Below are 27,555 nucleotides of genomic sequence, written 5' to 3' on the forward strand. Positions count from 1 at the left end.
TGGAGACAAAAGCTGTGCAGCTCCAGTTTATTTAATTTCTACAGCCATGGTGACTGGCAGTTCTAAATAAACACTATTAATAAATTATTAATCTGTAACCAAAGACTAGGCTTTCTCTGGAATATCTCTGAAATGCCTGGTTCAAGAAATCTTTCTAGAATGGCTGCCATTGTCACAATTACATAGGTAGAAGAGAACAGTGCTTGAGAGCAGCTAAATTAAAGCATGAGAAAAACAACAGCATATTGATTTTGAGACTGCAATAACTATAATTTTAATTACAATAAGAATTCAAAACTCCAAATTCAAATCCAAAATCCAAAAATCAAAAAAGAAAAATAAATAAAAACTAAATTAGCTGCTGATTCAATTTGGTAATGAATACCCCTGGCAGGAGAACCAGAAAATATCTGTACAAGCTATCGGGAATAAGAGATGCGGATGGAAGTGAAAGCAATAAAAATGAGCAAGGAATCTGATGCATTTCCACCTTCCACCTCAGCCTCCAGGTTTCAAATGAGGCCTGAAATGCCATTCATGTAATTATGACCATATCAGGTTGAAAGCAATTTCAATTCAGCTGGCTTGATTAATGGATGCAAAAAGAAGATAAGGAGTATGTATGGTAAAAGTAGTTGCTTGTAATAGCAGCAAATGAGGTCAACTTATTGGATAACCTAAAATTCTCTGATGGATCAGGTGTTTTTGTTTTGTTTTGTTTTGTTGTTAAAGGTTAGCTCCAAATATGAACCTAGAAATATGCTGATTGAAGTTTTTCCTGTCAACTGTCACCTTTATTTTGTGGCAGTTTGAATAGTGAGTGACTCTTTGAGAGAGGTTACTAAATCTTGAGGTGCTGGTGATTGAAAATATTAATAGCTGCTTTTCTTGTCTGTCAGCAGTCATTGTGAAGGACAACAGTTGGCTTTCCTCCTCTTTGTTGGAAAGTGACAGTTGAGTAGGAATCTGCCTGCAACTGTACTTCCAACAAGAGGGGGAAAAAACAACATGTTGGTTACTGCTCCAGCCATAGCCAGGAGTCTCAAAGGGCCTTGTTGCCAATACTGACCTGGCAGAAAACTAGTTAGCATTGCTGACAGGAGAGAGCCTGGAGCCACCTGCCTCTACAGAGCAGCTGTCTTCCTCACTTATTTTAGCATCTCAGCTAATCTCCTTTTATTGGTTTCAAATACTTCTTTGCTTCTCTTAAAACATAAGACCCTACACAAGTTCTCCCCTTGTATTTGCTTTCTCAACTACTGCTAACATTTATATAGAGCATGAATTTGCAAAAAAAACCCACTGTCACTGCCCGATGGCCCCCTGCATGAAGGCTACACTCTCCTACAGTTTGTTTGGACTGATTGAGCTATAGCCTGTCTCTCCTTCAGTGTCAGTGGGTCTAAATAGATATAATTTTTTATGTTTTTTTTTTTTAAAGAATTCTCTGTAATTGTTTATGAATACTCTCTGCTGACCTGGTCATTGAGATTACCTGGATGTTGGTCACATAATTTTGGTTTGTCAGGAGAAACACGCAAGAAGGGAAGCAAGTTAAAGACAAATCTCATCCAGATAGTAAATAGGAACTGTTAAGGGAAAAACATGAACCAAAAAGGAAAAAAAAATAAAAAAAGAAAGAAAAGGAAAAAAAAAAAGAAAGAACAATGACTATAAATACATATATATATATATATTTTTCTTCTCCACTCTCAAGTCGTGAAGACAGGCTTTGACAGGTTGGTCTGCAAAATCAGACTTTCTGAGCAAGGTGGTGTGGTGATCCCCAGGAAAATGGTGTATTGCTTTAAAATTCCTTTCTTCTGAAGCTTTGTTCCTACTTAGGTAAATAAGAAAGAAGACTTGAAGGATAAAGTACCCATGCCATGGGGTAGTATCCCATGCCCTAGAATAACCGAGTTGTGAAATTTCACTACTAATTTTACAAAACCAAAACTTCCCACTGTTTCTTAATCCAAGCCAGCCTGTGAGGAACCTGTATGTGCCCTAATAAGCTAAGAACTAGAAAACCAAGCAGGATAAATGATACTGAGCAGTATGACTAGGGGGAAAAATGAACAAAAGGAACACCATTATAAAAAGAAATAGAAAGGAATTCAATACAGTGAGATATCTTTCAACATACACACATCACAGAATTGTGTGATATATATACTTTTAAAAATGTACTTTTTGTATTTGTTTATATATCTGTAATGAAATGTCAGTGATGGAACACCTTTTTGAAGCTACATACATATAAAGAGGCAAAAACGAACTCTCTGAATCAACAGAATTACTATTTATTTCTGACTGTACACTACCCTTGCCACACTTACTCTTTGCAATGATAATAATACTAACTTCCACAAAAAAATCAAGATGTTATCAGTTCCATTTTATATTCTGTGATCTGAATAGTATACGGGGATCATTTCACTCCTTAGTTAATTTGTATGAAACAGCAAAGAAGTATTTCTAAAACCTTTCTGTCCCTAAACTCATTCATCAATAAACATATAAAAAAACACTTGACATGAATATGAAACACCTGTTCTCTAGTAGTGCTATTAGGTCAGGTGGAAATTAGAGAAATGCCAGTTCCACAGAGTGTGCTAGAATATATTTAGACCTTTGTGCTCTTATCTTCATAATATATCTTCAAAAATAATGCAGTTGGGAAAAAAAAAAAAAAAGCTACTCATCCTATTTATTCTCCAAATATGATATTTTGGCAGACAAAAATGGAATTTACTGATTAAAAATTATCACAGATAATAAATAGGTGAATGTGATAAAGTTTTCAATGTAAAAACTTTTTTTTTTTTTTGTTTGTGAGAACACTACTTTTCATTTTGACAGTCTTTTAACTTAACTGAATTGCTGTTCACATAAATGGTTGGGCAGGGAATTCTTAAGTGGCTACTTAGTCAATTGGTTACTTTGAGTGTACAGTAAGGGCTGTCTGTGAAAATGAAATCCAGCAAAATAATGAAGCCACAAATTAGGCATGTCACATCTTAAACAATGATGTCTAATTATAAAAGAATCTGGACTTACTTGCCAAGCGCAAAACACTCCATCTTAACGGTAGTTCCCTTTGCTGCTGTAACTGTGTAAGGAAAATGGACTTCAATTTTTGGTTCATATTCCCCCATCACACCTGGAAAATAAGGAATGTTTAAAATATGAAATATCACCACTTTTCCGTATATGAGATTTTCACAGAACAAACCCTGTGGATTGCTTTTTAAACCTGCCTAGCAGTAAAGCTAGTAATTGATGGAGATAGCCTCAGTTCATCTGATTTGCTCTACTCAGATCCAGTACATATTTTAAAATGCTCTTCAGGGCTACCAGCAGCACTACAGCAAGTTTAAGAAAAAAAATATTTCTCAAGCACAGGTTCATATTTACGTTTTGAAAGATTTAAGAAGGATGAGAATTTTCCTAGACCAAAGATTTATTTATCAGTGCTGTGACAATTATAACAAAGAATATACATATAATATGTTCTGTTCAACTGAGGACCTTCCAAGATCAGCAAGAAAAACTCAGCAAAGTAAAAGCATTTGTGTGCGCAGACGCAAATACAGATATGTAGAAACACATAAGGTTCAATTATTTAGTCATTTAATTTTCAACAGTCCTTTTAATATGGAAAATGATTAATTTAATCAAGACAACATGTTTGGTACACAATGAGAAAAACATTCAGGGATGTGGAAAATATAAACATTGCCATCAACAGAGTTATGGAGAATTTGCTGTGGAGTGATTGACAGTTTGGAGAACTGCAAGAGTTTAGAAAATTAGAAATGAGCGGGGGAAGGAGACAGGTTATGTAAGGTGAGATGAGAAGGTTTTTATTTGATGTGTCTTAGAGAGAAGAAATATCATGGTGTGAATGGAAGGAAAAGAATATATGATGCCAACAACTCTGTTCTGTCAGACAGGATGGGCTGCTGGGATAAGCAATACTCAGCAGCTACATTAAAGAAAGTGTGTATTATTCAGATTTTTGGATGAGGAAAAATGGGTAGAATCTGAGCTGTGGATACACTGGCAGCAAGACAAATCTAGTCTAAATCTATAAAAATCAGTCAAGATTCTCCAAATAATTCAAGAGCCAGCGACTAAGACTTAAAGAGAAAAAGAAAGGAGAAGAGATATCTTTTGCAAGAGAAAATAAAGAAGCATATGCAGGAAAATGGAAGTAAGGGAATATAAGATTTACAGCTGAGAGAACACCAGCATGCAGAGACAGAAAGAAAATCAACCTACAAAGTATGAGAATAAAAAAACCTATATATAAAATGCTGAACGGTAAGCAGCTTTGTCTTCTTTTCGTAGAAAAAATTAAATGTTTATTTGGGGTGAGAATGCATATACATCTAAACATACATGTCTTTAGGGGCTAAAGCTTAGTTAGAAAATCTAAATATGTCAAATCAAAATAATGTTATTCAGTGAATAATGTGTCTGTAAGTAACAGTAGATTTCTTTAAAAAAAATCATAACTATGCAAGTATTACATATACTAACAATTGTAATAATTGCAACCTATTTTTCCTCAAAATCATGGCCAAATCAGTGTTTTCACATTGTTTCATGAACTCCTTGAGAAATACTGACTGAAATACGGACCCTTGAATGAAAAGGCACGTTCTGAAACAGTTCTGTCATTTGAGCTTAAAAGGTTTTGCTTTTTTCTTTTGTAGAAAAAAATAAAAAAAATAGTCTTTGTGTTCTGGGTATTCAAATAGAGTCAGGACATCACCCGAATTTAGTCAATTAACATTTTCCCTAGCCTAAACTGAAATCATTCCTAGCCTAATCTGTCATAAAAGAATGTCCCCACTGGCTCATACTATGTTGATAAATTTCATAATTTAATTATGCTCCCTGTGACTTCTTTTACTGTTTCCTGACTTTGTGTTAAGCTGTTTCAAATTACCTGCCACTTTGAGATGGGAGGTGAAAACAACATGCCAATATGGAAACTGTGGATCTTTATATCACAGATTTTTCTTGTTTTGTTTGTTGTATTAAAACAAGTCCAGAGGAGGGCCACGAAGATGATTAGGGAGCTGGAGCACCTCTCCCATAAAGACAAGCTGAGGGAATTGGGGTTGTTCAGCCTGGAGAAGAGAAGGCTTCAGGGAGACCTTACAGTGGACTCCCAGTATCTAAAAGGGGATTACAAGAAAGCAGGAGAGGGACTCTGTCAGGGATTGTAGAGATCGGACAAAGACGTATGGTTTTAAACTAAAAGAGGGTAGATTTAAATTAGATAAAGAAAGAAATTCTTTACTGTGGGGGTGATAAGGCCCTGTCACAGATTGCCCAGAGAAGCTGTGGATGCCCCATCCCTTAGAAGCATTCAAGGCCAGGTTGAATGGGGCTTTGGGCAACCTGGTCTAGTGGGAGGTGTCCCTGCCTATGGCAGGGGGCTTAGAATTAGGTGACTTTCAAGGTCTTTTCCAACCCAAACCATTAGCTGATTCTCCTATTCACTGATTCATATTGTCCCTGACTCTTCAGAAATGTTGTACAGAAACTGAGGTTGTATACTAATCTCCCTCTTTAAAAGCCATGTTCATGGTATATGGATGTACGGTAAGATTACTGCATGGTTATGCGATACACAGGATCATACCTACTGGTATTATTTAACATCTTTGTTGGTGACATGAACAGTTGTATTGTGTGCACCCTCAGCACATTTGTCAATGACACCAAGCTGAGCAGCATGGTCACATGCTGGAGGGAAGAGGTGCCATCCAGAGGAACCCGGATAGGCTTGAGTGGTGGGCTCATGACAACTTCATGAGGTTCAACAAGGCCAAGTGCAAAGTCCTGCACCTGGGTCAGTGGAATCGCAAGCACAAACACAGCCTGGGTGATGAGTGGATTGACAGAAGACCTGAGGAGAAGGACATGGGGGAGGAGAAGGACTGTCGGTGGATGAGAAGCTCAACAAGAGCTGGCATGTACAATTGCAACACAAAAAGCCAACCGTATCCTGGGTTGCTTCAAAAGAAGCACAGCTAGCATGTCAAGGAGCATCTCCATTCTTATGAGATTCCACATTGAGTACTGCATTGAGTTCCAGGGCCCTCAATATCAGAAACACACTGATCTGTTTGAGTGGGTCCAGAGGGGGCCACAAACATGATCAGAGGGCTGGAGCACCTCTGCTATGAAGAAAAGCTGAGAAACTTGGGTTCATTTAGCCTAAAAAAAAGAAGGCTCTGGGGAAACAGCAGCTTTCCATTACTTAAAGGGAGCCTACAGGAAAGGTGTGGAGAGACTCTTTGTCAGGGAGTGTAGTCATTGGTCAAGAGGAAACAGTTTTAAACTAAAAGAGGGTAGGTTTAGATTGGGTATAAGGAAGGAATTCTTCACTCAGAGGGTGATGAGGCAGTGGAACAGGTTGCCTAGGGAAGCAGTGGATGCTCCATCCCTGGAATTGTTCAAGGCCAGATTGGCTGGGGCTTTGAGCAACCTGTTCTAGCAGGAGGTGTTCCTGTCTATGGCAGGGGGGTTGGAAGTACATGATCTTTAAACTCTCTTCCAACTCAAACCGTTCTATGATTCTATGACTCTACTAATTGCACTTTTAATGTATTTTCTGTCAAAACATTTCCTATAAAATTTAGGCTTCCTTACTCCTTGGATACTTCTGAAGTCCTATTTAAAAAAAAATGCATTTTATTTCATAGAATCATAGAGTTTCTACCTGTCCATCCTCTAAATTTGATGCCAAGCAAAGGAAAATGATGCATCCTGGTTCCTTTAAAACTACTGTATGTGTTTAGTCATGGTGATTTATTATTATTTGTCTATATTTCATGTAAAATTTCCTCTGTTGAAATTTCAGTTATGGGAACCTCCAGTTCTCTTGTAAACACTGCTGAAAATAATTCATTTAGCTCAAATAATATAGCATTATACTCTTTTTAAGGAGTATCCTCAGTTCCCTTTAAGCCTCTGCCACTCTGCCAACTGTTAACTGTACAGACTCACTCAGATGTTTTGTGCTTTGATGATTTTTTTTTTTAAACTGCTTTAGTGTAAGACTGTTCCTAAAAATAATTTTGTTAAATTGTCATATGCTATTAAATATTTACCTTTTTTTTTTTCCTGAAAAATGCATCTTAAAATAGAATTAAATTATTCATGCCCTTAAAATAATACAGTACTTATGAACACATCTAAAGGACAGTATTATGTTTCAGTTCTTATGTTTTTAACTTAACTCCCTTTAGTAGGTACAATCTATACAACTATTGAATGCTCTTTGCAAGTCATGTCATCATTTCATATTCCTAATGAAATGATCTGCTAATATTTTGTACTACATGCTGTTCTTCTGGGTTATTGTTACATTAGCAAGCAACGTGCCTGCAGCAACTGGCAAAAGAATGCAGAAAAATTACAGAGTGATTGCTTGGTGTCCCCATGTTATCAATGCTCCTTGCGAAAATTAGGAAACAAAAGTCTATTATTGCAAAGGGATATTTTTCATCCTTACAGCTTATGATCTTTGAGACCAAGGAGGCCATTACATTTGCACAGACTTTAAGTGAATAATCAAGGCCTTACCTTCCCATGTTACATTATAATTGCTTTGCTATGACTGGTGTACCTCCAGGCTCTTTAACTTTCCCGGTTTCTGTTTTGGTCACTATCAGTCAGTAACAGTAAAATAATCCTCATGTGCTTTTTCTCAAGATTTTTTTTCATTTGCATCAGGTGTTAAAAGGAACCTGAACTTTCAAGAAATATTGAGGGCTTGAGCTACGTGCATTAGAATCAATCTCTCAGACGTATGCATGACTCTCTTTCAATATTTGGTTAAGGCCATAAAAAATTCCCTCAGACATTTTTTATTTCCATTTATCAAGCATGAAATACAGCAATAAATAAAATTGATCAACAGAATAAAAACATAATATACGATTTTCAAAGTCCTAACAAATCACAGAGATCACATGGTCTGAGCACAAGAGAGGAACAAGGAGCTCTTCTCATGCTCCCATGTCTGCCTTCACATGAAAACACCTCCTTTGTGAAGATCTTCCACCTCTTGCCTTCCTAGAAGTGTCCTCAGTGATTCAGTCTTCCTTAGACTGGATAGTTTACAAGTACATCTTATCCCTGGCCCTCATTTGGAGACAAGTCATCTTCCCTGGCATTTCCCAGTCTCCAGGTTTCTGCCATGTCAGCGTGCATGGGAATGAGAGCACTCTATATTGCTGTCCAACCAGGGTCTTTCCTGGCCAGATGAGGTTGGACTGAAACACTAATGATCTTTCTATTATATCTACAATTACTGAGAAGACACCAATTTACACAACTGAACATATCCCTGTACTAAGCACAGCTTGACCTTGCTAAAATGGATGGTATGTTAGTCACACAGGCAGAAATGGAGCTTAATATTTATAGAAGAGATGACTTCCCTATTCCCTCTTTCAGATATGTTTTACAATGATGCAATTATCACAGAGTAATTATTTCATATTCTCCAACTAATATAAGGAAAAATCTAAAAAAAAAAAATAAAAAAAACATAAATCAAGTTTAATTTTAACAAGTTGTTCTGGCTTAGCTGCAAATCTATGAGTTGAGTTTAAGTATCTGCTACCCAAAGCATCCTATGAACCCTTGGATACACTGTTGTCTGCATCAAAAAATAGAGATGACATAATTCATTAAATCACAGTAATGTGATAAACAATGATTGTGAGGTGTTCACATACCACAGGAATAGTTGTAACAGAATTGCAAACATTTACACACATTACTACAGCTAAAACTGTTTACATTATTCCCTGTGGGCCATTTAATAGAAATGGAGAAAGGAATAAAGTAGCAAGATGAGTTTCTCATTGTTAGTCCTTTCTATAGCTAAGCACAACTAAACGAGCTACAGACAGGACATCAGTCATTACCATTTTAAAAAGGACTGCTCTGCCTCTTCTTTTTGTCTGCCCGTCCATGACTTAGAAGCTTAAATGAAGAGTGCAGAAAAATTGTGAGTCTATAACTGTATCCACACAAGTACACTTTTTGTCTTCATGGGGAAAAAAAATCAAACTGCTGAGAAATCATCACATCACCTTACCTCAGATGTGTATAGGCTAATGCTTCTATTCCATTAATCTTCCAGGTACTAACTACACTCTTGAAACTCCCAGAGCATAAGCTTCTATAATGGCCCCTTAAATGCTTTCAGCTAAAATGATTTGGGCTTGTTTCAAACTCCTTAAGTAATAACTCTTTAACTTACTTCAGAAACTTATTTTGAATGGACCAGGTTACAGGGGACACTTGAATAAATGGCTGATAAACTTTTAAGGTGGTAGCTAGAAAAGAATGTAAGAATATAATGTCATCAGAGTGTTAGGGAGAAAATGAAACCCAAAGAACTCCTATACTCAGGAGAAAGATTAGGCACAGATTTATACTTACCATTATTTACTAGCAAAAGATACAAACTCCACAATTCAGTGATTAAGAGTATTTGCCTGAGAGGTTTGGGTGAGGTTCCTGATCTTAGTCAAATGGTGTAGGAATGTTAATCTGCGTCTCTTACAGCTGAAATAGTACTTTAATCACAAAACTATTGCTATTCTTACTTGTTTGGGTGTTCCTGGCAATTTCTGGTAAACTTCCTGAGGAATCCCTAAGAATTTTCTAATAATTTTACAGGTCAGAAGATGTGTTTCTTAACACATTGTAATTCTGATATATTGGGTGAATCTTTATCCAAAACCAAGAAGATTTTGATCAAGAAACTGTTGCAGCAATGCTCAGGTATGATTTCTTGTCCTATCAATAATCTCCTATTAATAATGTGATGCAAACTAGGGTTGTCCATTGTAGTCTTTTGTTGAAAAAGGAATATTTAGCAATTTCCCCGAAGATCTGCACTTTTAAATGTCTCCATACATTTAATTGGGAAAGAAAGCTTTGAATACGGTCATTTACAATGACAATAAAATCATAGTATAAACTGAATTAATTCAAATATAATGATGATACCCATCATTACATCCTGACTGCGGTGGAATTTTTCAGCGCATTGTGAAGAATTTATTGACTCACCTACCATTGATCTTATTCTAAATACTGCACCTGCAGTAAACCTCTAAAAATTTACTGTTGGGAATGATTGTTTTATGATAATTATCCACAATATTCTTTCCACTTAGAGATATTTTTGATCTCTTTTGAAAAGTCCTAAAAATTTTCATGTGAAATTCTGTTCTGCAGTGCACTAAACACTAATGTACCTACAATGTTTCCGTACATTACTCCAAGAGAAGGTCCCATCAGATATCACAAGATAGAAAGAAGCCTTTATTAGAATCTGTCCAAATAGCAAAGGAAGTTCAGTAACTCAGCTTCTGGGATTTAATAATTCAGTCTACAATTGGGAGCTAAGATGTTTATATATATCTAATTATGGAGTTATATACATAGAAGAAGATCACATTTAATGAAAGAAAAATGTTTAACTAAAGCTTAAACAAAACTTTACTATTCCCACTTTAAAGTCTTTACAGTCCATTTCAATTCTCCAGCAGTTACCCTCTGAACTCTGTCTAGAAAGCCCTTTCTAGAATTAAGATTCCCGATTGTTCAGCCTGGAAAAGAGGAGGCTCAGGGGCGCCTTATCACACTCTACAGGTACCTTAAAGTAGGCTGTAGTGAGGTGTGGGTTGGTCTATTCTCCCACGCGCCTGGTGACAGGATGAGGGGGAATAGGCTAAAGTTGCACCAGGGGAGGTTTAGGTTGGATATTAGGAAAAACTTCTTTACCGAAAGGGTTGTTAGGCATTGGAATAGGCTGCTGAGGGAAGTGGTTGAGTCACCATCCCTGGAGGTCTTTAAAAGATGTTTAGATGTAGAGCTTAGTGATAAGGTTTAGTGAAGGACTTGTTAGTGTTAGGTCAGAGGTTGGACTAGATGATCTTGGAGGTCTCTTCCAACCTAGATAATTCTGTGATTCTCTGATTCTGTGATTCTGTGATCATGAAACACTTTTAAAAATTAGTTATTTTACTCATGTGTCATACATATATCAGAGATTTCTCTCTCTCTTAAAGAGAGAATACAACTAAGAACACTTTATTTTCAATTACAAGTGGATGTGTTATGACTAAAAGAAAGGACACTGGAGCCAGTGGGAAGCAAGGACACTAAGGACACAAAATCAATGAGGTAAACACAGAATAAGCACTGAGGGGAGTAGCGATACTTTTTCCAGTTCCAAACAAAAGGCCAAAGTTTCTAATTTACAGCTTAGGCTGGGGAGATTTCTATTTATGTGTGTTTGAAAAATCAAGCTCTAACAATGACCAAGATGGTTGTCTTTTCTTTCTTCTCCTCTGTTTAGGAAAGTCTTTATTAAGTCAAAACTTAGACTTCAACCCATCAAATTTCTTATGTATATGTAATATAGCATCTAAGCTCTCCTGCTAAACCCAGCACAGTTGGAGCTGGATGAAATCAAACTTCGTCCTCTGGACATTCAGAGATGAGGGAGGGCATCTTGTATAGAACATTCCCCTACAAAGATTTGTGCATATGTAGATGTATGAAAACTTGAAAACCTGAACATTTCCATTGACCATGTGTAAGAATAATATTTCTTAGCAGCCACACACACCAAGAAATAACAGGACTCCATTCCACTAGGCAATATGTTTTCCTGCATGAGTCCTAAGAATGGAAGTCAACAGGAAGCCAAAAGTATCACTGCTATTTTTCTGTTCCATTTCATTTTTATCAGGGAGGAGACTGTGCTGAACTTGGCATAAGAAATCAGTTGTAGATTTCTTTTATTTTTTCTTTCCCCCAGACATCTCTGGCCAATATTTATTTTTCCTTCTATCCAATTGCCTGCTATTCACAGAGTCACAGAATCAGAGTCACAGAATTATCTAGGTTGGAAGAGACCTCCAAGGTCACCTAGTCCAACCTCTGACCTAACACTAACAAGTCCTCCGCTAAATCATATCAGTAAACTCTAAATCTAAACATCTTTTAAAGACCTCCAGACTCAACCACTTCCCATTCATCCAGGTCAGTCTCACAAAAGCTATTCAGAAAAATTTGCAACTATTAAGATTATTTTTGTTATCAATTTGCACAAATTTTAATTTAGTCACCTTTAATTAAAACATTGCCCACACACTTCTGAATGAAATCTTAATAACTACAGTTCCATGTAACATCAGTCCTAATCCTGAGTTGAATTGAGAGGAACATTTATTTCTCCAGTTCATTTATTTTATGCTTCTGACTGTACTATGCATTTGGATCAGTTAACTCTTTCATTTATGTAATAGTTTCATAAATCATCAGGAGGAGAAGCAAAACAAAGCTACATGACTGCAGAAAGAGTGCAAGATGGTACAAGTCTAGAATCTTAAATTACATTAGCTAATTAAAAACAACAACTTCATTTCCAGCAGACAAAATTTCTATAAAGTAGTGGGAAAACTTAGCAATTAGAACTCCTTGAATGAAGTTACCATAACAGAGCTCAAAGAAAACTAAACACAAAGCAAGCTTTTTCACAATATAAGAGTTTTTGTTCTGCATTGAACACTGGGACCTAATCTTTTCCCCTGTTGCTCTTGAGATGTTCTCCTGGTTTCAGCACATTTATATTGTCAAAAGACCATCCCAGCATATTTTCTCTCTGCTTTTTTTAGACCAAATCTTTTGCAAAGAGCATCTTTAAACTTTTGTGTTTCTTTGATAATGTGATTGAGCCATGGTAGAATCAATATAAAACTCTGAAAAGGGTTATAAAATTTCCTCCCTACTTACAGATTTTCACTTATAGTTTTAGGTGGAAGGACCACTGGGGTTGGCTGTAACAAATGTGAACTCTGAATGGAAAGACATAATTCCCTTATGCTACTATATGTATGTCCTTGTTTTTTTTTTTTTTTTGTTTTTTTTTTTTTAATGCTATGACTTCCTTCCTATTATTTTTGACAACCTTGCAGCAGGATCTAGGTACAAGAACCAGGATGAAGCAGATAAGAATATATTTCTTCAAAATGCTTGTATCCCATGAAGTATATGTAAATATATTTTTCATCAGAGAAAAACAGAGACTGTGTGAAGTCTTTGATTTTCAGTTACACAATGACTCACCATAAAAATAACTCACTACAATTTTAGGGGAGAAACAACATGTTCACTACAGGAGTAGTGAACAGGTTATTTTACCAACCTTCCCCTGGAAAGGGGGAGTATACAATTCCCATTTTATACTTTGATGTGTCTGTCAGTCCTATCATTGTCTCTGTATCACTGCAGTTCAAATGGGTTTTTACCAGAGAATTTGGATCTGCTTGAAAAAAATCAGAGTGGGATCCTTTCAAGTTCAAGTTCAGTCCTGGAGTGTTATGAGGAGTTCCCAAAATTCCCTGACAGTCTTGCACTGCTTTTAGAGATTTGCTCAATTCAAATATAAGCTATATTCCAAGAATATTCTTAGAATATTCCAAGTTGGAAAAGACTCAGGAGGATCACTGACTTAAAATGGAACCCTCCTAAAACTGAGTCAGTTCTCTTTAATGTTTTTAAAACTGATTTGGATGCAGGACTCAAATGCTTACTAAGTATGTTTGCAAATGATACTAACAACATATTCAAATAACATATTCTAGAGTTCAACCTGAATAAGCACACTCAGAACCCATTCCATCACAGAAAAGCAGAGAAGAATATCCTTAATGCCTAGATATCCATACTATCTATGACTGTGCAAGACTATTAACTACACAAAGAGTCTCTTCAAAATCAATAGAATTAAGACTGACATGATTCAGTTCATGGAACTATAATGACATGGAAAAAAATTGTGAAGGCTAAGCTCTGCATTCAGTTATATCACAATATGTCTGGTCAGGTACACCAACCTCAGCTGAGCACTAAACTAACTTGCTGTAATGGAACACAGTAGAAAGTGTCCTCTGATGTCTGAGACTGTACAGGTTGTCTTTCTTTCTGGAAATTCCACTGTAGCAAAAACACTAGGCAATATACACAGAGATAAAATGAAGAACTACTTAATTCTCTCCTGTACAGTAATAATGTTAAAGTTAACATATTTTCAAGAAAAATTAAAGAATGGAATTAAAAAGTGTGAATTTCAAATATGTGCTTTATGCTATCAAACATTATGTTTTATACTACCTAGGTTTCTATTTCTTAAATTTGAGGATGTTTTCTGTTATTTTTATTAATCAAAATACTTTACTGCTCTCAATCAGCACCCATGCCTGCAAGGATCCATTTTAGCACCCTGTTTATTATTTGTTAAGTGTTATTAAATAATTCCTCAAAGTTTCTAATGCATTATAAAAGCAGTTAGTCAAATGATTTTTTTTTTTTTCCTGGTAAAAGTTTTTTATCTCTGCAGATAGTTTTAGAGTGTTTTTATAACCCAGCTTGAAGTGAAATTGAATTGTATGAAATGACTGATCGTCAAGGACATCTGAACAAATAAGGTATTCATTTTATTCAGAATCCATTGAAGGATTTCTTGATGTTTTTATTTAATTTGCTTCATATCAAGGAGTTAACTTCCCCTTTGAGACACATCTTGAAAGAAATAAAAGATTAATAAAAGCCAAGGAAGTTCCTACATTCTTGCAGAGTTTGACAGAAAGCCTTAATATTATTCTGTTTCTTCCTCATAGATAAATAGGGACCAGTGTTATCATCGGATTGTTTTTGTCACAGGCTGTCCATTCCCCTGGGTACAGGTACTGTTTATACATCTATTAAAAAACAAGAACAATGACAAATATATCAAGTATTAGATTTTTGAGTTACTGAATACATGTGTCCAGAGAATAGATAATATATAATTTGTTTTATTTATATAGCACCATTTGTAAATGCTGTTTAAAACCACAAGGTCTTCCTTTGGTTTCTGACAAATGAGCTGACTGAGTAGGATTATGCCAGCTGGGATGCCAATCATTAGAAATCAGAAAGCTGTATGATTTTTGCACTTAAGTGAATATTTGAAAAGTTGAAAGTGATTCAACTCATTTTTATATCTAAAAGCTCAAAAATATAAGGCATATTCAAGTTTATAAAACAGTATTCAAAAACAATGGTAATTAAATGTTCAGGTGCATGGATATTTGTTTTAAAAATCATTCTATTTTCTCACTTAAATATGGGCTTGCTTATAGTCCATCCTCAGCTCCCTCCTCTCCACAAACAAGTAATTTTCTATAAGTCTAATGAGCACCTCTTTTCATGGTAGAGGGGTTGGAACTAGATGATCTCTAGGGTCCTTTCCAAATCAAGCCATTCTATGATTCATCAGTTTTATTATCCCATATTTTGGAGTATATTATACATATCCATATACAAAATTCTGATGTCCCCCTTCCCCCTTTAATATTTTTAAGTAATATAACCTAAAACAATCTACATCAAAAGGAAAAAACATAGTATTTCTATTTGTGTATTTTAATTGTGGTCCCACAAAGTTTTTAAAAAGTTAGTATTATTGCTTTCAGTGAAAGAGGTAGAACAAGGCAGAAGTTTTAAGTAATGAGATCTGGTTGCTAAATCATAAATTTCTCCTTAACATTTTTACAAGGTAGGTTTATGAAAACTATGAGGGTAGGTAGAAAATTCCATTCTCTTCACTGAAAATATTCCCCAGTCATGCAGAAAAGCAAACACAATTTACTAAGAAATATTAAAGAACTCCATTGAAACAATCGGGACTTTTCAGAAATCCCAGCAGATAAAAATGAAGTCATGGGAGGCTGGTAGAAATTCATACATGGGAAAGAATGAATTGGGAAATTGTTCAGGAGTAGTTAGTTCATCTATGTGCAAATGCCTCCCCAATATTCCAGCTCAATTCAGAAGGTTGGATCATCACAGCTCTATGACAGTCAGCCATGAAATAAAAATTTTCTTGAGGCTAATATATACTACCCACTTGACATTTAAGGAAATTTGCACTGTTTTCCTTCACAGATTTTGTTTCATAGCTCAGTGATGTAGACTGCTGCCTTTCTCCTTATTTACTCTCTCCACTCCTTCTATTGTGTGCCCATATACTGGTATTACATTATGTATAATTAATCACAGGATCATAGAATTGTTAAATTTGTTGAATCTGTTGAACTGCTGCACGCAAATGAAACCTAATAAGAACATGTAAAAATGTAATAAATAAACAACAGAGCAAGATATGAATAATAAATATGGCAATAAAATTCTTTTTGTGTCAGAATTTGAACTCATTAAACATATATTTTTTCTGTTTTCATTTTCAAAGAGCTAATATTGAAAACAACAGGTCTGCTTTGTTCATTTGGTAAAACTAAACATGTCAAATGCAATGATTCGCATAAGTACTACACCAGAACAACAACAAAAATAAATAAATAGAAAATGATACTGTAAAACATTCAGCTTTTTGTTGTAGAGACTGCATGCTCTACAGACAGATGTTTCAACCTAGTTACAATGAATAAAGATTAATTTAATTCCATTCTAATCTGTGAACACATTTTTTTATTTACTCCGTAAAATTGAATTGTCAGTGTTAAAGTCCAGTCTTTGTAATGCTTCTGCAGGGATATTCTTAGTGCTAGATTGAGTTATACGCAGGACTAAAGACTCAGTGGCTCTCTCTCTCTCTCTCTTCTCTCTCTCTCTCTCTCTGATTTATGTAAATATTAATTCATATTTGCTAAATTGCTGAAATGAATTTCTGAAGAACTAGGAAGTATCATTAAGTGTGGAACATCCTGGAAAAAAAATATAGATATTTATAGAATCACTAATTATTAGTCTCAAAAATAACATTATTTTGATGGAAAACAAAACCAAAAAGGAATTATAAAATACTAAATATGAATCTTTTAGTTGAAAAAAGGCAAAAAATCGTTGTCTCTATAGATAGCTATTCCAACAGAATTGGAGATACATATAATTTTTATTGAAATGTCATACTGCTCCATAAGAAATATTATTGGAAGGTGTTTTCTTTTAATTTTTGGAAATGACTAAGATATTTCAGCTCGTAAGCTAGTTTTTGAAAATAATATTGAGGTACTTAATTACAGAAAAAATACTGCAGTGATATGCCTTGATGAAATTCAAAAGCACCTGGGTAGCTAACTATCTTTGTAATCAAAGCTATTGTGGTGTTCTTGGTGGTCCTTAATCACTGCAGTGAATTGGAGCCTGGAAATGTAACAGGTCTTCAGAACAACATCAGGTTTTAAGTGTGAGGGTCTCTGTTCAGTTTTCTAACCATCTTGTGACAGCTGAGATGCATCAATGGATATCTTCAGGCATCCAGCTTGCCTGTAAGGGCACAGGTTTCCTGTATGTCCTGTGTGATATTTGCTAGTCACCTGTGGATGTTTCAGATGTCGAACGGCATCTCAGTGTGGCAGTAGCCACATTCATTTGGCAACTGAATGGAGTCCTAAAGAAACAGACATTACTGAGAAAGGAGATTTGCTTCTCTCTGACAGTGACAGAGCACCAGAATAGCAAAAAGAAATCTTCTAAACAAAATAATTCAGGAGTGTCAGATTGCACCTCAGTCTCTGGAGGTCTAAATAGTCCCGCAACCATTAGATGTTTTAGAAGACTTTGTCTCCATGGACACCATTCCTATGCTGATTGCAGCAGTAAATGCATGCACAGATAGAAAAAATATAATAAAATTATGTTTCTTAAATTATTGAGTATTTTGCTTCCATGTGGTACCCAGAAATAATACCTTTCTTACCATCATTTCTCAATGTCAGAGGTGTAGGAGGACTCAAAACTCTGGCATTTGTCACTGTGTTTTTTACCAGACATATATAGCTGCCAACATCAGATGTTTGCACCTTGGAGATGTAGAGATTGCCTGTCTCCTGAGAGATGAAGCGTCTGCTATCTTCTGCCACAAAAGATGGAAATTCATTAAATACCCAGCTATAGATGATCTCTAAAAGAAAAAAGAAAAATAAGAGAAAGCTATTATGGAAACAATACTCCATATTGTTAATGGATACACTCAATAAATGTTCATTAATTTTATTTAAATCATCTAGGGAGAAAAATAAAGGCTTTTAAAATTTTTTATTTGCTTTAGATCTGAAGTTATTATTTTTTTCTTTCTTTCTTTCAAATTTTGGAAATGAAATAAGCCATAAGTGACAAATTATTAAACAGTCCTAAACAGGTTCTCTGGGAGGACAAATTTAGTTCAGAAAAAATAATTAAATTATTCAACAGACTCAGAAATCAACCATAAAATATTAGATAATTCCCTTTTCTATTTTGTGGGGTCAATCCAGACATCAAGCATTCTTTTATCCACCTGTTCAAATTTTCAGTGAACTACAACAAGATGCTTCCTGTAGAGCTAGGGATGACTTTTTATGTACTTTATTTTTTTTATGTTTATTTGCATAAACAGTTTTTATTCTGAATATATCTTTAAAACAAAACAAAACAAAACAAAAACAGATTCTAATAGCTTTTCAACCTACTTTGCAGGTGTTATTACTCCACTACACTTAATATCCTCTTTTATATCTGTTTATTTGAAGATATCTCAGAACCCTTTCTATATGCAGCTTAAGTCCCTAGAATCAATCAATCATTAATTCCTTAAACCAAAGCTATCAAGCACTTTACCACAACCTGAGGCATAATCAAAGTGATTTTTTTTTTTTTTTTTAAGTGTAATCTGCCTTGGTTATCATTTTTATCCTGGGAATCATTCTGTACACCCAAAAAGTATATACTTTTCCCTTTATACTCATAATATTTGGTTGAGAAAAAAAATATTCTGTATGTAATTATATCATGATGTATTACAAATATAGATGCATTAATGTCTTTGCATTAGAAGTGTCAATAAAGTTAATGAGGTTCTGGTTTAGCTATTGCAGGGAATTATTCATGTGGAATTCTACAAATTAGACTTTAAAGCCTTAACCTTAGGTATACTTTTTTTTTTTTTTAACGTGTTGTTCTCTTCTGTTTCCACTTTATCTTACACTGTTTCATTTTGTCTTTACACTGAAACAAATGTTCCTTACTGCTTACACTACTTACACATTAGCTATGAGGTAACTTCTGTAATCTTCCCCTATGACAGTTTTTAAAAATCTGACTCCAGAATTAGAAAAACCAAGGCTAGTTCAGGTATATTAAACCCCTCCTACTTTTCCAAGATGGCTACTGCTCCATTGGTATAGTAAATTCCAAGTTTTTAGAGATAAATTTCTTAGGTGACTATTCTCAGCTTCAGCATGAAGATATTTTGCAACATCGCAAATCTGTTAGTCTGGTTCTGTCATACATTTATTCCCACTATGGTCAAAAGGTTTTCTTGATAGAAAGTTAGCCAGAAAAAGAAAGAATCGAAGTGAGAGGAAACACCTCAAAATTTCAAATTTTCTGTACATTTTTTGCCAATGATAAGGTAGGAACTGGGGTATCTTTTTATGGTACAAGAAATGTGAAATACACTAACTCTAACTGATCTGTCCTTCCTGTCCTTATGTTGTACCACTCCCTAACATGGTCAGAAAGAAATGGAATGATGAACAGTTTTCAGCCAATATAAGCCAATAATGTAAGCAGTCATGTAGTGATTTACAGATGAAGGATGTTCTGGATTAATTTTGCAGAAGTTCAATCCACCTCTGTCAGATGAAAATTTTCTCATGACAAGTTGATCGCATCAGTACAAAAATGCTATGGACTAAATATAGTCATCACACAGTGGGGGAAGACTTTTGCAAAACAGAGAATTACGTTGACTTTCTGCTTAAAATCTTTTTTCAGATATAATTGCAATTCTGAGCAGACCCTGAGGAGTTTCAGAGAGCTCTCTGAATGCTCAAAATTTTCTTCCTCTTCTGCTATGTTTCAGGCAAAATACTAATTAACCCAAAATATTTCTCTCTGAAAATTTCATTGCCACATTTTGCTATGAAGTTTTATCTGGCAGAAATGATTTAGGACAGCATGAAATTCTACAAAGTGGTGATGAACATATGAGTTCAAGGAAAATGCATAGATTTTAATTGAAGACACCTGTTACCAATTCAAGTGAAAACCAATCAGTCTCACTAATTGCTCTGGCTTAAAAGTAGTTCAGACCAAATGTAAAGTAGTCATCATTGTGAGTTCATTGGCAGTTCATGTAGGAAAGAATTTACTTTATTTGTACCCTAAAAACACACAGTTAATTATTCATTAATTAATTAGAACTACTCCTAAGGAATGGATTTCAGGCAATGAAGTTTTGTACCTCTTATAAAATGAAATACTTAGTCTTTGCTGGTTCTGAGTCTGAAGGGATACTGTTATTTTGTTAACTTTGAAATGATTTTTGCTCTTAAAAATTGAGTGATGGATGAATTAGGACAGGGTAGTGAGAAAAAAGCAATAGAACTTCTGTCAAATCTAAAACTCAAACAATTTGTGTTATTAAACTGTGGTTCAGGCTTTTTATCTATCTATTTTTATTTATTTATCTATCTATTTATTTATTTATTTATTTTTCCTTCTTGCTACATAAACCCAATACACAGAGAAACTCTGAAATTTCCAATTGAAGTTATGCAGAACAGTCAGAAACAGCCACGGTTGGCTAGGGATCTGGGATCTCAGCAGTTCTTAGCTGACAGAAATAGATGGATGATCTTGTAGAAGTGATTTTACAAAAGGGTGTTAGGAGAACCACTGCAATTATGCTAAAATGGGTGTATCTTGACATTGATCCATTTTACAAATCTCTCACACTTCTAAATTCTAAGATGATGGAGGACAAAACACACACTGATTTTCATACTCTAGGACTCTGACTGTTCCCAGCTTACATACCAGCAAAATTAAAATTTGGGGTTCTTAAATCACAGGATTACTAATGCAGGTTGCCCAGGCAGAAGATTCATTTGCTTTTTCATTTGCCTTTTTTTTTTTTTTTTTTTCTGACAGTGTCATGCATAAGTGAATACCCTAGTAATTGCGATGACATTTAAAAATAACTAACAAAGAAATGTTGTAGAATCAACAGTTTAAAACATTTCTGTCTATTTTTTAAGTCTGTTATTCATAGTACACATACATAAAAATGAATTCTAGAACAACAGTAGATAGTAACGTATCACAACTCCAACAGCTGCTCATCACAGGAGCAGATGTAAATTACAAGAGAGTCCTTGCTTAAAATATCACCTGATATACCACTCTTAAAAAATGGCAAACTGATGAGTGAATTTCAGACCAAGATTCCTATGACCCAGTAGAAGACACTAGTTCTATTTGTACATGGGTCACTGCAGTTTTTAGTGAACTTCAAGCTTGTATTTTAGTGCAACAGTTTAGGTTAAATGATTTTAGAACCAGTGTTGTTTGGTTAGACATAGAGTACAACCTATCATTGCATTAAATTTTGAATAGGGCATTAAATCCCACAGATGCATCACTCCTGACAGGTAAATAATTGTGAGTTTGAAGAAATTTTGAAGCTTAAATTAAGTGCTGCCAAAACCTTAATAAACCAAACTACAACTGTAAAATCAAGAAGTAATGACTTTAGAGATGAATCATCTGAAGTCATCTCTTTTTGAGAAAAAAAAAAGCAGTAAGACTGAGTAAACATTTTTTTCATGTTGTATAAATGCAATAAGACTGAGTAAAATGTTTTCTCCATGTTGTACTTACTTTCATTTCAATAGGGAAAAATGTGTAGGTGAAAATAGGAAACTGTGAATACTGCTGTACACAGAAGTAGAGAGCATTTTTAAAGAATATGTGCTGAGCATATTTTTTATTTCTATAGCCAGCTGTTTCATGTTTAATATGACACCTATGTCAAAATCACAAAGATGATGCAGAGACCTTCCTGGAAATTAGAGTTGAATGCCAACACAACAGAAACTTTTGTTTATATACTACTTATCAACACACACAAACACCGGTAATAAAAAAAAAAAAAAAAAAAAAAAGAGAAATTATGAATTATAGAGGCAGTTGTAAATTGGCATTCTCCTGTGGCATGGGCTTCTGCTGGCAGGTTCCACTGTATGCTAAGTATTGGTGTGAAAATGATTCAAATCATCTTGGTAACTGCAAAACTGTAATTTCCTTTTACGAATGACCAGTCTTGTTTACAGACCTATGTCTCAAGAGCTTTGTGTCTGTTCTCTGAAGTCCGTTTGGAAAGCCTTCCAAATGCCCAACTTGTTTCTCTTTTATTAAGGAGTTTTTAGTGAGCAGTTTAGTGAGCAGGTGAAAATTTGGGTCACTTGGTGATAAAGTAGTGAGAAGAGCACATCTATCTCCTGCCAAAAAGAATTTATGGTGAGAACTTTTGTTTACTATAATTTCTTAAACGATTTAGTAGACCTATTTTCTCTGTTTCACAACACTAATTTCTAAACTGTCACAATGTTACGTATTTCTCGTAATGGATGATGCTGGAATACTGACATATCAGCATTTTTGTTAGTGCTATATGATGTTTCTGTAGATATCATTCTGATGCAGTAAATGTTAGTACTATGGTAATGCAAAAGTCTTTTTGTCAGTGAGGACCAGTGAGAAATAAATCTTTAAGTATTTTAACAAGGGCTGTGGTGGAAGCATTCAGATATCACCAAATATTCACTCCTGTGTTTGTTAATGCCAGATTGTTTCCCATGTTTGTTTCAAGGTTTTTCTCCTCAGAAATTGCTTCTTTTCTCCTTTAAACATGTAGTTTCTGGACACGAGTGGTATTTCAGGTGGCATGTGAAGATGTAACATGAGAGTCACCATTGAAACTCCTTCAGAGTGCCTAGAACCTAAAGGTAAAGTCCATATTATAGTTAAATATTGCATTTTCAATGGCAAAGCATGCAAACACACATCCCACAATTGCACTTTTGTGGAATTACAGTATTTGCAAAATAAAGAAGTCTATTTTGTGTCTTCTTTTTGTGATGCAGTGAGATATACTAGTCCATCTCCTCCAGTATCCTGTTGGGAAAATATATTCATCTTCCTCTGTTTTAGGGTTTCCAATGATTGCTCCAATTCCACAAGATGGCAGTACCTGATGATTAAATGGTACTGATGCCTGATGACAGCCAAAATCTGAAGTAATCTGGGAATTTTAGCAACTCTGAAGAAGTTCCTTCTTCTCTCTCTCTCTCTTTGTTTATTAAAACAAACAAACAAAAACAAACAAACAAAAACAAACAAACAAAAAAAACGCATCACCACCAACACCAAAAAAATAAACTAGCAACAAAGTCACTTCAGATTAGGGTATGAATTTACTACGAATAACTATAAACCATCAAATTTACATGATAGCTTTGCTTTATCATTCAGAAATATTCAGTTCAAATGAAATAAATAATCAGAAAAAAAAAGTCTAAATCTCCCCTGCTGAAAATACAAAACCTTATTTTATCTCAAGCCAAGTTTTAACTTTTATCATCACACTTGATGTTTGGATATTTTGTGTACCAACCACTGAATAAGGCTGTAATATGTTGCACTTTCTAATGATGGAGTACATTTCACATTTCAGAGAAAATGTGAAATGCTTTCAGTAGCTAAGATGAATGATAACAGTGGGTTGTTCCTCCAGCCTCCCACTACAACCAGATAAATAATTTTGGTGCATTTCTTTGTGCTGCTGTGGCTTATTATCAGTGCTCATTAATCCTCTAAGAAAATATTTAATGAAGGTAATTTATTTGTTGCATTGTCCCCATGTACAGCAAATAGATGTTGTCTGTTTATCAGCTAGCAATGGAATTGCTCCTTTTCTACTCTGGGGGCTCAGTATCTACTGCTCACTTACCTGAAACACAGCTCTACCGATCACATATTTATCTTTGTTCAGATTTAATTACAGTGATAAATCTTCAAATAATTTCTTTTTTGTAATCACTTACAGAGACAATAACTAAAATATGTTGGAATAGATAAGTGTAGTGTTAAGACTGATCTTGTACTGGAGGTTACCAATATTATATTAACATTTCTAGTGTACGCAGTCAGTATAGACTCATTTTTGCATTTGACATACATGAAATGTAGCCAGTCATTGAAACGTGTAAATACTTTTATGTATGCTCTTTAAAGAGACCACATTGCATATAACAAAAAGATGGCTTCTCAGAAATTTTAATAGATTATTATGTGTACTTGATTGTCATTGATATGTTTCATATTTTAAAAAAATTCATGCTATAAATAATCAAAAAATAGGAATGAAAAAGATCTCAAGAACATATGTTCTTCAGGTTCGTCCCTTCCCCTGAGGCAAGTCTAAACAGATTCTGAGTCCTGTCCTTAAAAATGTGTGGCGAGTTATAGTCCTAAATTAAATAACCTATTTCATAGCTCAGTTAATGAATGGAAAGTTTTCCTTTACATTCATGTGTATTTCCTTTATTTATTTATTTTTTTAAATAGTTACTGCTTATTCAATTTATCATATTGAGAGTATCAGAAACATTTTGTTGCTAGCCTATATTAAGCTTTACAATTACAATAGTAGACTGTTACTCTTCTGGTCTGTATAAAGCTTTTGTCTTCAAGGCTAGATCAAGCAAATCTCTTTAAATTTTCCTTAGAAATCATGGTTTTGAATCATCTATTTAGTTTGTTATCAGTTCTTCTGCTTTTCTACAACTTATTATGTAGGACCCAAAGCTGGACATGGTAGTCTCACATACTGAGACATTAACAGTGTTGATAAATGGAATTATAGTCTCACATACTTTGTAGATAATACACTTACTATATCCTGGAATCGAGGCATACAATTATCCATGAATTAAGTATTCAATTTTCTATGTTAGCACAATTGGTTTAATTTTAATTTTAAATAATTGTTTAATCACTTATTTCCATATATTCTATCTTTATGTTTGATTTTTTGGGGGAAGTTTAGTGCTTTGCATTTTGCTGAATTTTATGTTACTAGTTTCAGGCCACTTCTCCAATTTACTAATTATTTTGTATTCCTCTTCTGTCCTCTGCAATGGTTGTAATCTCTTGGAGCTAGGAGTCATTACAAATGCTAAATATACCTTTCTTTGCATTAAGCCATTCACAATTTCAAAGATAAAAACTAATTTAAATTTGATATGATTTGTTCATTAACAAATCCATACTGGCTGTCTCTTAATAGTGATTTATCATCTTATTGCTTGCAAATTGAGAGTGCCATTGAATGTCACAGTAAATTTGCAGAACTCAAGCTCAGCCAGCTATGGACCCTTCTTTATTTTAAATAATAATAATAATAATAATAATGGCATTGGCTTTTCTTCCCATGGTTTGAGATAATTTTTGAGATATTATATTCCCAGTAAGATTTTCATGTAAAGGGATGTTTAGACATGCTCTCATTTCAGAATGTAAAGCTATTTTATCAAAATATATAGTTTTCTTATTTAAATAGAGAAAATATAAAAGTGATATAATTTTATGGATAACAGCTGATGGTGGAAATAAATTTATATATATTTGTTTAGGGTTAAAATAATTTTATTAAAGAAGAAAAACACTGGGAAGAGATTTCTCTGACAAGCAAGACAAATAAATTACAAATAAATTTTAAAAATATTTCAAGAGAAAGTAAAAGAATTCTAACTATAGGTCTGCTATTGATACTCATATATTATTAGGTAAGAGTGGAAAACAATGCTTATGTAGAAAAATCCTAAATGCACCATTTAAATTTATGTTTTACCTTTTCTAATATACTGTTATTTTGGAGAAAAGCAAGAAAAAAAAGGGGGGAGGAGTGGATGGTATAAAAGATAAACAGCCTAAATAAGTGGTAACAAAGAACTTAGAATATAAGATTTATCAATGAAGCTTTTTAAATCAATACCAGTGTCTCTATAGAACTATTGGAACAATAGTAATTTCCAAAGTTAAGAATTAGGGATAATTTTGTTCTAGCATTTAAAAAGTTAATCAGGAAGACCCACATCATTATAAAGTCATTAGCTTCAATCTTAGATGAAATAATTGAATGATTGATACCAGACTTGATTAATATCAAATTAAAAGTATGATATAATTAATGACATTGGATGAAAATAAATCTAGTCAAACTAACTCAGTTTATTTTTATTGTTCTTTCTATGGAAAAAGACAGCAAAGTTTCTGTAATACTCCTAGAACTCAAGTTTGTAAAAGTACGCTTTGTATAAAAAGAATTGGAAGAACCCTCCAATTAACTTGTTGTACATTGAAAAGAATAAAAACTTACTTTAAAACATGATCAAAAGGAACAGTTCTCATCCTGTTTTGGGATCCTTGATCTTTTGCTGATGAACATTTTAATGGCTAAAAACAAACCAGTGCAGTTGTAATCACTGATCTACAGGAGATATAATACTTGTCAGAGACCAATGTGCAGGACAATTCACTGGTAAATCTGATTTGGATAGCTCATTATTATTAGAAACTTTTTTTTTTTTTTTATGATGGAAATGTGTTGAATAGACAACACAATTTAATAAGTTCTTAATGAGTAAGCTCAAATGAACAAGAATTCAAAATTCGTTCCAAATTCCTTTAGTAAAGTCAGTAACCAATGACTAACTAACTATTGTTCTCATATGAAAAGTGTGGCATTGGAAAATTCTGAGGAAATTGTTTAATGCTCAGGAAAACATTATTCTATAGAATATTATATATATATATAAAAATATTTTCTCTGGCAAAATGTCCAACAGAGTTTAAAGTAACATTGTTTCTTCTCCTTTTTCTCATTCCCACTTTACATCACTTTTGCGCTCTGATCATGCTCTGATATTAGAGTTTCACAGAATCATAGATTCACAAAATGGTTTAGTCTGGAATGGACCTCTAGATGTCTTATTGTCCAATTCCCCTGCTCAAGCAGGGCCACTTAGATCCCTAATGTTACTGTCATTTTATATATAAGGAAATTGATAATGGAATTGAAGGAAGTGACTTCCCAGCAGTCACGAGTCAGGTTATAGTTAAAGTGAAATCTCAACTAATATATAATTATTTTAATTCTTAATGTTATTCCTTCTCACCAGCTCTTCTTCAAACCTATAAATCACCACAACAAAACAAAAAATTTAGAACCAGCTAATCCTTAGCAGCTTAGAAGATGAAACAGGAGATGGGTAACAAACCCCAAATACTGCCTCTGAATGTGACTTTCAAATGTTGAAAGAAATTAGCAGTATAAATCACATAGTGATTCAGATGCTGAATGTGTAATGCTCAGCTCCTTCCTGGTATATTTTCTAGGCTTAAATTTAGCAAGTAATGGATCATCCATTACATCCTTCTGAACACAATGGAACATGTGAACAAATGCTTCAGAGGATAACGTAAGAACAAATGTGTAGTCCCCAAAACACAATTTTTAAGTATTAAGAATGACAGTGACAGATCTTTTTTTTTTTCATCTCAATTAAAAAATAACTCAAAGTGCAGATGAAGAGGAAGATACAAATC

At 34.3% G+C, this 27,555-nt stretch overlaps 1 protein-coding gene and 1 long non-coding RNA gene across 5 annotated transcripts in view; one reads left to right on the forward strand and one right to left on the reverse strand.

Annotated features, from left to right (window-relative positions):
• The window catches only part of CNTN5 (contactin 5), a 695,706-nt gene that overhangs the window by 157,794 nt on the left and 510,357 nt on the right, over positions 1-27,555 (reverse strand). For all 4 annotated transcript variants that reach the window (XM_080592024.1, XM_080592025.1, XM_080592023.1 and 1 more), the window contains 2 exons: positions 17,822-18,025; positions 3,061-3,163 (listed from right to left, as the gene is read on the reverse strand). In XM_080592024.1, coding sequence (XP_080448150.1) covers positions 3,061-3,163; positions 17,822-18,025 — 307 coding nt within the window. The remainder of the gene's footprint in view (positions 1-3,060; positions 3,164-17,821; positions 18,026-27,555) is intronic.
• On the forward strand, positions 18,588-26,427 carry LOC308195645. The gene is made up of 4 exons (XR_013951690.1): positions 18,588-21,536; positions 22,304-22,404; positions 22,802-22,892; positions 23,098-26,427. It is a non-coding gene; the product is annotated as an uncharacterized lncRNA (long non-coding RNA).

This window comes from Anser brachyrhynchus, assembly GCF_964034855.1.
Source record: "Anser brachyrhynchus genome assembly, chromosome: 1".
Lineage (NCBI taxonomy): Eukaryota > Metazoa > Chordata > Aves > Anseriformes > Anatidae > Anser > Anser brachyrhynchus.